Source organism: Balaenoptera acutorostrata, chromosome 6 (assembly GCF_949987535.1).
Source record: "Balaenoptera acutorostrata chromosome 6, mBalAcu1.1, whole genome shotgun sequence".
Taxonomy (NCBI): domain Eukaryota; kingdom Metazoa; phylum Chordata; class Mammalia; order Artiodactyla; family Balaenopteridae; genus Balaenoptera; species Balaenoptera acutorostrata.
Window position 1 is genome coordinate 15,928,900 of NC_080069.1, and position 12,545 is coordinate 15,941,444.

General features: G+C 43.7%; 1 protein-coding gene across 1 annotated transcript in view; it reads left to right on the forward strand.

The window, feature by feature from the left end:
* PEBP4 (phosphatidylethanolamine binding protein 4) overlaps positions 1-12,545 on the forward strand; it is a 211,804-nt gene that overhangs the window by 103,909 nt on the left and 95,350 nt on the right. Inside the window, exon 7 of the mRNA XM_057548321.1 lies at positions 8,716-8,814. Coding sequence (XP_057404304.1) covers positions 8,716-8,814 — 99 coding nt within the window. The remainder of the gene's footprint in view (positions 1-8,715; positions 8,815-12,545) is intronic.

Here is a 12,545-nt window from a genome sequence, read left to right on the forward strand (position 1 = left end):
ACATCTTTTTTTTTTTTAAGTATCTCTCCAGAGTTTGTTTATGCAAATACAAACCAATGTGAAGACATAGCTTATTTTTTCTTTCATATGTAAAAGTAAGGTGCTAGATATACTGTTCTGCACCTTGCATTTTTCACTCGTTTACCTTGGGGAGCTTTTCAGATCAATCTGAGAGATCTTCATTGTTTTTCACAGCTATAAAGTATTCCATTGTGAGTACGTATCAATGTTTATTAACCAATCCCCAAATGATGGACACTTGAGTTATTTCCAACTTTTGCTATCATAAACATGGCTGAAATGAATACCTTATACACAAGTCATTTCATAAATATGCAGGTATCTTTAGGGGAAGAAATTACAGAAATCGGATTGCTGAGTCAAAGGATAAATCGGCCCCATTTTTGCATTCCCACAGCAATGTATGAAGCTTCCCCACCGCCTCGCCAGCAGAGCGTACTGTCAAGTTCTGGGATTTGCAGAATGCTTGATGGGGGCATTGATTCCGTCCTGCTTTCTTCAAGCAGGATTACTTTCTTCTTTTTAATTTAAAATTTTATTTTTTTGCGGTAGGAACATGAGGTCTACCCTCTGAACGGATTTTAAAGTGTACAATACAATATCATTAACTACAGGTGCAAGGTCGTACAGCAGATCTCTAGGACTTATTCGTCTTGTGTGATTCATGCTTTGTCCCTATTGAACAGAAACTCCCCATTTCCCCCTTCCCTCTGCCCCTGGCAACCACTGTTCTGCTCCCTGCTTCTATGAGTTTGACTATTTTAGATGCCTTATATAAATTGAATCAGACAGTATTTGTCCTTCTGTGACTGGCTTATTTCACTTAGCATAATGTCCTCATGGTTCATTCATGTTGTTACAAACGACAGGATTTCCCTCTTTTTCATGGCTGAATAATATTCCATTGTGTGTATAAACTACACGGTCTTTATCCCTTCATACCTTGATGGACATTTAGGTTTGTTTCCACATCCTGGCTATTGTGAATAATGCTGCACTGAACATGGGAGTGTGGATATCTCTTGGAGAACTTCCATGAAGTTCCCAAAATATCTATTAAGGATTTTGATTGGAATTGTGTTAAATCAACTAATTAATTAAAGGATTACTGACATATTTGCAAATGGTTGCTTTGTTGTTTAAAAGCATAATATGTCTTTCTGCATCTCTTCAAGCTTTCTTTTTATGTACATCAGTAATGCTTTGGTTTCTTGGTGTAAGTCTTGGATTTTTCATCAAGTTTATTCCTAGATATTTTATATTTTTATTACAATGGTAAATGGGATTTCAAAAGTATATTTTCTGACTACTGTTTGTCCGTAGGAAAGTACTGATTTTGTGTGCCTTTCATAACAACTCACTTTATTGAATATTAGTCTAGTTGTTTCCAGCTGATTCTTTTGGTTTCTCATGTAGGCAATCATGTCATTTGGAAAACAATTAATTAAAAAACAGAAAGAGCATAGATGGTTTTTTTCTTCTTTTACAGTATTTACACTTTGTTTTTATTTTCTTGCTGCTTTGGCTAAAACCAATTCTTGGTTGTATCAGGCGGTTTTTCTCTCTGGGTGTCTATTGGGATCACACACACGCGTGTGTGCATGCACAAACACACACACACACACGGGCTCCTTAGGATATGATCCTACTTCCCCTCTAATATTTTCATCTCTTTATCCTTCTCTTCTGAGTTCTTGGAGATTTCCTTGGGCTTTATCTTCAAATTCTATAAGTTAATTTCCTATAGCATTTAATATGTGGTTTTGGATTTTAACATTCAACAAACAGTAGTTTTATCCCTGAACTACTCATCTCTGGAAAGTTGCCAGTTTTCCCCCAATTGTCACAGCCAGTACAGCTTTGGGGTCCTCTTCCTTGATGGCTCTGTTATACTGAGCCCATCCCCACTCCTTCCTTGAACACTTTTTTGTCTTGGTGTCCGTGACACTCTGCTCCCTGGTTCTCCTCCTAACTCTCTTCCCCTCAGTCTCTCCTCTCCCCACCCCTCTTAGTTCCTGAGTTCCACCCTAGCTGTTCTGTTCTCACTCCATAAGTTCTCCCCAACAATCTTATCCATCCCCCTGCCCGCTACCCACATGCCAAGTCTTGAGAGAGCTCCAGGCTTCATAGCTCCATTTAGGGTACATCTCTGCCTACATGTTTCAACACCAAACTCACTGTCTCCCAGACTTTCTACTCGTAATAGTCATGGTACCATCATCCACCTAGTTGCCCAAGATAGAATCTCATAGTCCTCCTGGACCCCTCTCCCACTCTCACCTGCCCTATCCAGTCACCTATGCTGTTGATTCTGTGGTACAAATCTCTCTATCTTTATTACTACTTGAATTTTCAAGCCCTCATGATCTCTCTTCAGAGTATCCCAATTTTCTTCTTTTTTTCTTTTTACTCTGCTTTTAGTCTTTTACTCATCCTCACCATGTGCCTTCCCAAAGCATGCATTTCATCATGTCAGTTGTCTGTTCAAACAATTTCAGTGGGTCCTGTTGCAAAACAATTTCTCAACAACTTAGGACATGTGAGGTTTTCTATTACCTGGTCCCAGTAACCTTTCAGCTCCATCACCCACCATTCCTTTCTAGACGCCCTCTGTCCCAGCACACCAAGTTTCTTGCCCTTCCCCAACCCCTCATGCCTTTGCCCAGACCCTTCCCTTTGCCTAGAGAGTCCTTTCCCTGACCCCTTACCTGCTCATCCTTCAAGATCAATCTCAGAAGACAACTCAGTGAAGCCTTCCTGGACTCCTGAGGTGGAGAGATTTAGGCTCCCTCCTCCATGCTCCCTTAGTGCCTGATAAATGCTCCTCTACTCATGCCCTACACATACTGTACTCCAGTTAGGTCTATGTCTGTCTCTCCCTCCAGAGCAAGAGGAATCCCAGGACCCTCCTTATTTATCTATTCACTTCTTACACTCTCACTCCCTTCTCTTCCATCATACTCGCCAGTCTGTCCATATTCAAGCTAAACCCAATGACGACTTATTCCCCGTCTAGACTTGAACCGTCAAAAAGCGCATAACTGTGGAATGTAATATTACCCAGTAACCTTACTACATAACTCTGGTATACTCAATTTCTCACCTCCCGAAATGACTATTCCACACCTTGTCTGTCCCCAAACTTCCTATCATCCCTCTTCCCCTGATGACCTTGCCTCTAACTCGTTGAGAAAATAGAAGTAATCGGAATCCAATTTCCTCATTCCTCACCACCACATCTTCCAGCGCCCTTGCATCTGAACCTGTATCTCCGCCTCTGCCAAAGGCCAGGCCCTCCACTTTTGCTCTGGATCCTGTCGCCTCCCACCTTCCCAGAGTCTTGGCTCTTACAACGAACCCCTTTCTTCTCTCTGACATCTATACCTCCCTCCATACTGGATCACTTCCATCGGCTTGCACACATTCTTGACTGCCATCCATCTCTTTAAAAATTTAAAAAGAAATAAATCTCTTGACTCTTCCTTCCCATCTAGTAACAGCCACTCTGCGTCTCAGCTGTGCTTCACACTATAATTCCTCTTTTATCATCTTTAATAACTATTTTCAGTTCCTGGCATCCCATCTCCTCACCACCTATTCCCATCAAACATCAGTCCTTACTACTCCACTGACACTGGTCTTGCCAAGGAAACAAGGGATCTCCATGTTGTCAGATCACATTGTCACATCTGTGTCCTCATCTTGCTCTACCTTTCAGCAACATTCGACACAGCTGACCACTTCCTCCGCCTGGACACACTTTCTGTCTCGGCTTTCATGATACCTACGCTTCAGGTGGCTCCCCTGCCTCCCTGGCTACAGTCTCCTTTGCTAGATCCACCTCTCCTCTCCTCCTCTCCTCCTTAGTTCTAGAGTTCACTCACGAGACCTCTTTTCTTCCCCATGTCTAATCTCTCCATGAATCATCTCATTATTCTATGGATTTAGGGGCCATCTTTGGTCCTTGGAAGTCAATGACTCCAAATATTATATATCCAGTCCTGACCTCTCCTCCAAACTCTTGACTCTGATACTTGCTTGTCTTTAAGAGGCGTTTCAAATGTAACATGTCCAAAACAGGACTCTCAATATCCCCCTTCAAACATTCTCCTTTCCAAGTCTTCTGCATGACATTAAGTGGCACCATTTGCCTAGTTGTTCTAGCCAAAACCCCAAGAGTCATCCTCAATTTCTCTTTCCCTACCCCCTCCTCCCTGCCCTACAGTCCAGTCCATCAGCAAATCCCACTGATGCTCTCTAAAAATACTTCCCCGATCCCTCTACTGGCTTCTATCTCCATTGCTACCATTCTAGTTCAAAATGCCATCATCCTGCCTTTTATCACTGCAATAGCCTCCTCTCTTGCCTCCTGCCGACCATTCACTCTCCACCCAGCCACCATGACAACTTTTTCACAATGTAAATCAGAGCATATCACTCTCCTGGCTTAAAAACAAAAACAAACAAACAAACAAAAAACCTCCAGTAGTTCTGCATTGCACTTAGAATAAAACCCCCTCCTCACCCAGGTCTGCAAAGCCTTCTGTGGCCGAGTCCCCACCCACCTCTCCAACCCTGCCCTGTCCCCTCCCCTTGCTTGCCTCTAACCACATGGCATTCTTTCTGCTCCTCAAACCCTCACTCGTTCCCACCTGAAGGCCTTTGTAGCAGTTGTTTCCCCTTCTTGGGACACTTATTTCCTCCAACCCCATCCTATTTTATTTTAATCATAGAACTAATCCCAAGTTGGCACTGCCTTGGGTTTTGTTGTTGTTTAGGTTTTTTTGAATTTTATTTTATTTATTTTTTTATACAGCAGGTTCTCATTAGTCATCCATTTTCTACACATCAGTGTATACATGTCAATCCCAATCTCCCAATTCATCACACCACCATACCCACCCCCCCACTGCTTTCCCCCAGTGGTGTCCATACGTTTGTTCTCTACATCTGTGTCTCAATTTCTGCTCTGCAAACCAGTTCATCTGTACCATTTTTCTAGGTTCCACATATATGCGTTTATATATGATTATTGTTTTTTTCTTTCTGACTTACTTCACTCTGTATGACAGTCTCTAGATCCATCCACATCTCAACAACTGACCCAATTTCGTTCCTTTTTATGGCTGAGTAATATTCCATTGTATATATATGCCACATCTTCTTTATCCATTCAGCTGTCGATGGGCATTTAGGTTGCTTCCATGACCTGGCTGTTGTAAATAGTGCTGCAGTGAACATTGGGCTGCATGTGTCTTTTTGAATTATGGTTTTCTCTGGGTATATGTCCAGGAGTGGGATTGCTGGGTCATATGGTAGTTCTATTTTTAGTTTTTTAAGGAACCTCCATACTGTTCTCCATAGTGGCTGTATCAATTTACATTCCCACCAACAGTGCAAGAGGGTACCCTTTTCTCCACACCCTCTCCAGCATTTGTTGTTTGTAGATTTGCTGATGATGCCCTTTCTAACTGGTGTGAGGTGATACCTCATTGTAGTTTTGATTTGCATTTCTCTAATAATTAGTGATGTTGAACAGCTTTTCAGGTGCTTCTTGGCCATCTGCATGTCTTCTTTGCAGAAATGTCTATTTAGGTCTTCTGCCCATTTTTGGATTGGGTTGTTTGTTTTTTTTAATATTGAGCTGCATGAGCTGTTTATGTATTTGGAGATTAATCCTTTGTCTGTTGATTTATTTGCAAATATTTTCTCCCATTCTGAGGGTTGTCTTTTTGTCTTGTTTATGGTTTCCTATGCGGTGCAAAAGCTTTGAAGTTTCATTAGGTCCCATTTGTTTATTTTTGTTTTATTTCCATTCCTCTAGAAGGTGGCTCAAAAAAGATCTTGCTGTGATTTATGTCAAAGAGTGTTCTTCCTATGTTTTCCTCTAAGAGTTTTATAGTGTCCGGTCTTACATTTAGGTCTCTAATCCATTTTGAGTTTATTTTTGTGTATGGTGTTAGGGAGTGTTCTAATTTCATCCTTTTACATGTAGCTGTCCAGTTTTCCCAGCACCACTTATTGAAGAGACTGTCTTTTCTCCACTGTATATCCTTGCCTCCTTTGTCATAGATTAGTTGACAATAGGTGCGTGGGTTTATCTCTGGGCTTTCTATCTTGTTCCATTGATCTATGTTTCTGTTTTTGTGCCAGTACCATATTGTCTTGATTACTGTAGCTTTGTAGTATAGTCTGAAGTCAGGGAGTCTGATTCCTCCAGCTCCGTTTTTTTCCCTCAAGACTGCTTTGGCTATTTGGGGTCTTTTGTGTCTCCATACACATTTTAAGATTTTTTTGTTCTAGTTCTATAAAAAAATGCCATTGGTAATTTGATAGGAATTGCATTGAATCTGTAGATTGCTTTGGGTAGTATAGTCATTCTCACAATATTGATTCTTCCAATCCAAGACCATGGTATATCTCTCCATCTGTTGGTATCATCTTTAATTTCTTTCTTCAGTGTCTTACAGTTGCACACTTGAGAAGAAAGTGTAATCTGCTGTTTTTGGATGGAATGTCCTATAAATATCAATGAAATCTCTCTGGTCTATTGTGTCATTTAAAGCTTCTGTTTCCTTATTTATTTTCATTTTGGATGATCTGTCCATTGGTGTGAGGTGTTACAGTCCCCCACTACTATTGTGTTACTGTCGATTTCCTCTTTTAGAGCTGTTAGCAGTTGCCTTATGTATTGAGGTGCTCCTATGTTGGGTGCATAACTTTTATAATTGTTATATCTTCTTCTTGGATTGATCCCTTGATCATTATGTAGTGTCCTTCCTTGTCTCTTGTAACATTCTTTATTTTAAAGTCTATTTTATCTCATATGAGTATTGTTACTCCAGCTTTCTTTTGATTTCCATTTGCGTGGAATATCTTTTTCCATCCTCTCACTTTCAGTCTGTATGTGTCCCTAAGTCTTAAGTGGGTCTCTTGTAGAGAGCATATAGATGGGTCTTGTTTTTGTATCCATTCAGCAAGCCTGTGTCTTTTGGTTGGAGCATTTAATCCATTCACGTTTAAGGAAATTACCAATATGTATGTTCCTTTGACCATTTTCTTAATTGTTTTGGGTTTGTTTTTGTAGGTCCTTTTCTTCTCTTGTGTTTCCCACTTAGAGAAGTTCCTTTAGCATTTGTTGTAGAGCTGGTTTGGTGGTGCTGAATTCTCTTAGCTTTTGCTTGTCTGTAAAGCTTTTGATTTCTCCATCAAATGTGAATGAGATCCTTGCTGGGTGGAGCAATCTTGGTTGTAGGTTCTTCCCTTTCATCACTTTAAGTATATCATGCCACTCCCTTCTGGCTTGTACAGTTTCTGCTGAGAAATCAGCTGTTAACCTTATGGGAGTTCCCTTGTATGTTATTTGTCATTTTTCCCTTGCTGCTTTGAATAATTTTTCTTTGTCTTTAATTTTTGCCAATTTGATTACTATGTGTCTCAGTGTGTTTCTCCTTGGGTTTATCCTGTATGGGACACTCTGTGCTTCCTGGACTTGGGTGGCTATTTCCTTTCCCATGTTAGGGAAGTTTTCGACTATAATCTCTTCAAATATTTTCTCGGGTCCTTTCTCTCTCTCTTCTCCTTCTGGGACCCCTTTAATGTGAATGTTGTTGTGTTTAATGTTGTCCCAGAGGTCTCTTAGGCTGTCTTCATTTCTTTTCATTCTTTTTTCTTTATTCTGTTCTGCAGCAGTGAATTCCACCATTCTGTCTTCCAGGTCACTTATCCGTTCCTCTGCCTCACTTATTCTGCTATTGATTCCTTCTAGTGTAGTTTTCATTTCAGTTATTGTATTGTTCATCTCTGTTTGTTTGTTCTTTAATTCTTCTAGGTCTTTGTTAAACATTTCTTGCATCTTCTAGATCTTTGCCTCCATTCTTTTTCCGAGGTCCTGGATCATCTTCACTATCATTATTCTGAATTCTTTTTCTAGAAGGTTGCCTATCTCCACTTCATTTAGTTGTTTTTCTGGGGTTTTATCTTGTTCCTTCATCTGGTACATAGCCCTCTGCCTTTTCATGTTGTCTGTCTTTCTGTGAATGTGGGTTTTGTTCCACAGGCTGCAGGATTGTAGTTTTTCTTGCTTCTGCTCTTTTTTTTTTTCTTTCTTTTTAATCTGTGCCTCTTACCTACAGTAAAATCTTCCTGAAAGTATGGGTCACACTCGCTTGTTCTCTGTTGGGTTCCCAGCACCTAGAACAGCTTCTGGCACATAATAGGTGTTCAGTAAATGCTTATTGAAGAGATGAATGAATCTGAGAATTCCTTGCAATGGGTACAGTTCCTGACACGGAGTAAGCTCCCCTGTATTTGCTGAGTGAATGGGCAAGTCGCTCCAACTCAACTTCCTGAGAGCAGAAGCCCTGTTTTAGGTTTCTTTGTTTCCTCCACAGCTCCTGGCATGATGTTACGGACTTCTAGGTGCCGAGTAAATATGCTTGTTTGATTTATTCTTCTTTATAAAGGGAAAGCCAAGCTATTAAGCTGCCTACTTAATAGACTTCATTTCTCTGAGAATAAGCATGTGACACAAGGGGAATGTCATGAGAACAGGGATGAATCAAGTAGGAAGCTTTAGGTGTTGGTCAGCCACTCTCGGCTGGAATTGAGGTAAAAGGAGAGTCTGCACCTTGTAGATTTCCTTTCCAAATTCTAGTCACGATGCTACACTTCTTTCTGGTGAATGTGTTACAGGGTGCAACCTATATCCTGGTGATGGTGGATCCAGATGCCCCCAGCAGGTCTTCTCCCAAAGCTCGATTCTGGAGACATTGGCTGGTGACAGATATCAAGGTAAGCAGGCCAGAAGGCACTTTCTGATTCACTGGAGATTGGGGCTGGAGGATTATCATTCTGCGCAGTTCTCAGCTCTCATTCAGGAGGGTTGGGGACTCTGATGAGCAAGGACTTCCGTGTCAGGTCGCCCCCAGCACCCAGCTGTCACAGCGTCGCCCATGCTTTCTAATAATTTCAGAAAATGACCCAGGATCAGTGATACACAGGATCAGGATATCCTTATCTCAGGATAAGCGGGGAGAAAGCCCGCATTTGTAGTGTTTGCTGATTTCTGTAGTGTAAAGAAAGACTCCCACCAGGGCCAATTACAAGTTAACGATTTAATGACTGAATCACAAATTTTCTGAAAATGTAACAATTGGCTCCAGCACACCACTGCCAGGGGCCTGGATTTTGGGGGCACCAGGTGATTCTGCGTAGTCCAGGTGGCAGGGGACTCTTGCAGCATCTCCTGCTGATGGGCCGAGGGGCATGGAGGAGGCGTGGCAATCTCTTTTTCTTTGTACAGAAACAAGTGGCCTCCCCTCATTTTTGTCCTTTTGTCGTCAACCATAATGACAAAGGAGCCCAGCTCAGCCTTTCCAGAGCAGGTCTGAGGGACGCAAATCTGGTGGCTTGTTAATGCGCATTAGGTGAAAAAACAAAAACCAAAAAGGCTCCATTGCCAGGCAAGTTTCAGAGACTCTGGGTTAAAATGTATTAATCCCATTCCTCACCGAAGGGCCTTTTAGAACTTTTAATATGTTAGTATGCATTATATAACATGCATTTCTTTTCCAATCTCACTTGACTGTTGAATCTTTTGTGCACAAGCATGTGGCAGTGCACTTTGGGAAAATCCACACTAGCATCAGGCATCCATGCATCTTGTGCCTAGAAAGCCTGCCGATGGCCTTTGCATCACATGTGCAAAGGCACCAACCCTGTAAGACAGTGGGAACCCAGACCTAGAAAGACTAAGTTTGGATCCAGGCTGGGCTGGTTCCCACCTCAATGATCTCCATCATGTCATGGAGTCCCTCTCGGCGTTTCGTCTTTATCTGTAAGGTGGGAACCGTGTTACCTCTGCTATGTGGTTGTCGTGACCATCCAATTAGAGTGTCCTAAGAGCACTCTGTAAAACACAGCACATACCACCACTATAAGGACTTTGTGTTTTTCCTTCTAGAGCTATGGGGCAGAAGAAGGGGTACCAGTCTGTACTAGCTATTGACTCTCCTGGCAAGGCTTGGCTCTCACAACCACTGGAGTGGGGACGTGATGGTGTGTGTGGGGTTACCCTGGCAACCAACCCCCTCCCAGTGACCACAGGCCCTTCACAAGATGCTCAGGGGAACAGCCCATTTTCAGGGACAGCTCTGGCTACGGCCTAAGAAGGGGCTCCCTCCAGGGAGACTTGCGGCAGCAGCTTCTGGGACAGAGGCCAAGCCGGGCTGTTGAGGGAAAGTAGGGTCATTGCTCCATCACCCTTCCCTGGCCAAGCGCCCCTCTCGGCCTCATGGAGAGCCTTGGAAACACCATAAACATGCGAAAGGGAAGAGCTGGGGGAGAGACCTGACTTCAGTGGAGGGAGGGGAGCTGAGAGCACAAAAGGGAAAGATACTGGATCCTGCCCCAAATTACAGCACAGGCACAAGTTGGCCACAAGGGGGTGAAACTCTCAAGAAAAGAATACTGCTCTGGTCCTCATATTTACAGTCTGCCCCCATGCACAGGGCTGCCTGTAAGAAGGTTCTACTGGGCAATTCTGAGTCCCAATTTCAGAAGCTGGAATGAAATGGAATGTGGATGGAATCATTTCAGAGTAGAAGGGGCCTTGGACCCATGAGGCTTCCTCTCTTCCAAGCCTGAAGTCTCCCCTGCCCGCTCCCCTCCCCCAATACAGGACAGGACAGTTCTCTCGCACAAGCCTTGTGGTGCCAACATGGGTTTAGGCCCAGCAGCCCAGCTTAGAAGCAGAGCAGGTGGCAGGTGGCAGCTGGCCGGCGAGACCACTAAGCCACAGAGCTTACCAGGGCCACCTGCCCGGGTGCGGCCCTCAGCTTTCCCGCTCAGGCCGGAGGAAGCTTGGGTTTCCGCCGCGTTTTCACCCACTTGCCCTGATGCAAGGGTCCAGCAGGAAGCAGCAGCTCTCCCCAGCTATGTCCACTCGGCCTGCCCGCCGGCCCCCGCATTCTGCCAGCTGCACAGCCAGTAGAAAAACCAGGCCAGTGTAGGTCTCAGGCTGTGGACCATGGCCAAAGGAAGAGAGGGCTCTAACCAAACCCAGAAGCACTTCCTGTGTGTTGGTGATAGCTGTCAGTCTCCAACATTAGAGCACTTTCGAATCTGCTGGCGAGCTTGTTAAAATGCAGATTCCTGGGCACCACTTGGGTCAGTCTGGAGAGAACAGGGCATCCGCATTCAACAGGCATCCAGGAGGGGTTTAGCAGCTGGAAGGAAGACGGCAGATTCAGAATGCCTGGGTTGTTGTTAATATCACCTATCTGTGAAGCAATTTGCACAATTTCCTTTTAATCCTTGCAATCACTTTGTGAACCAGGCATTATCCCCATTTTACAGATGGGGAAACAAAGCCTGGTGAGATCGAATGACACAGTCTCTCAGCTAGGGGGTTGTAGAGGTGGGTCTTCAATCCAGGTGACCAAACTCCAAACCACCATCCCATGTGGTCAGGCTTCACACCACATCTCTCTCATCAGCTCCACTGTGGCGAGGGGCATGTCATGGTGCCCTTTCTGTAAAATGGTAAGCATAATCAGAAACAGAGCCCCCGTCACCCCAGGGCTCTGTTCCTGGTTACCTTTTACGGGTTGATGCTTCCAGGGAACCCCCCCAGGGAATGCTGTCTTGGTAAATAAAATACACTTGATAAATATCTTGGACCCCCCCCCATAAAAGCAAACCCTACATATTATCATAACCCTCAGCAGCAAGCAGCCTCAGCAATAAGGCATGCCATGAAGTCACTGCAGATATAGAATGACAGTGGCCCTGCAATTCACAATGGCCACAGAGGCAAACTTGGTGGAACCTAGGCTGGCCGTGTTATTAGGGACTCAGACCTAAATGGGTGGTGGGCTGCCCCATGGCCATGGGAGCCCCTCAGTAGGGACAATTTTTGGACTGTCTGTCCAGATTGAAACAGAATATAAACCAGTTCTTAGGAATATGTGAAACATTTGCAACCCCCAGTGAGAGACTGGTGGGATCTAGGACAGAGTAGGGTAAAGCTCTAGTCCTTAAATAAAAACTAGGAACTAGAGAGAAGTCCATCAGGAGGCACCAGGCATTCATGGCCCCCTTGTTCATGTCATTCAACAAGTGTGGATTGACCATTATTTGTTATGGCATAGTGTTTCAGGGTGAGGAATCTGGACCCGGACTTGTGGTTCGAATCTGAATCCACCAGTATTAGCTTTGTGATTTGGGTTGGGTGGGGGTGGGCGGAGGGGAGTTGCTCAACCTGTGTCTCAATTTGCTCGCTTGTAAAGTGGGAATCCCAATGGTCCCTGCCTCACACTGTTGTTATTGATGCTTAAACGAGTTTTCTTAAGTAAAGTGTTTAGAACAGGACCCAGAACACATAGGAAGTTCTATATAACTGTTTGCTGTGATGTTATCATGATTGCTCAAAGTCAGAAACTGCCCTAGCACTGGGGTTACAAACACAAACAAAATAGGGGGACTCCCTGCCCTCTGAGGGCTTCTACTCTAGGAGGGCAGAG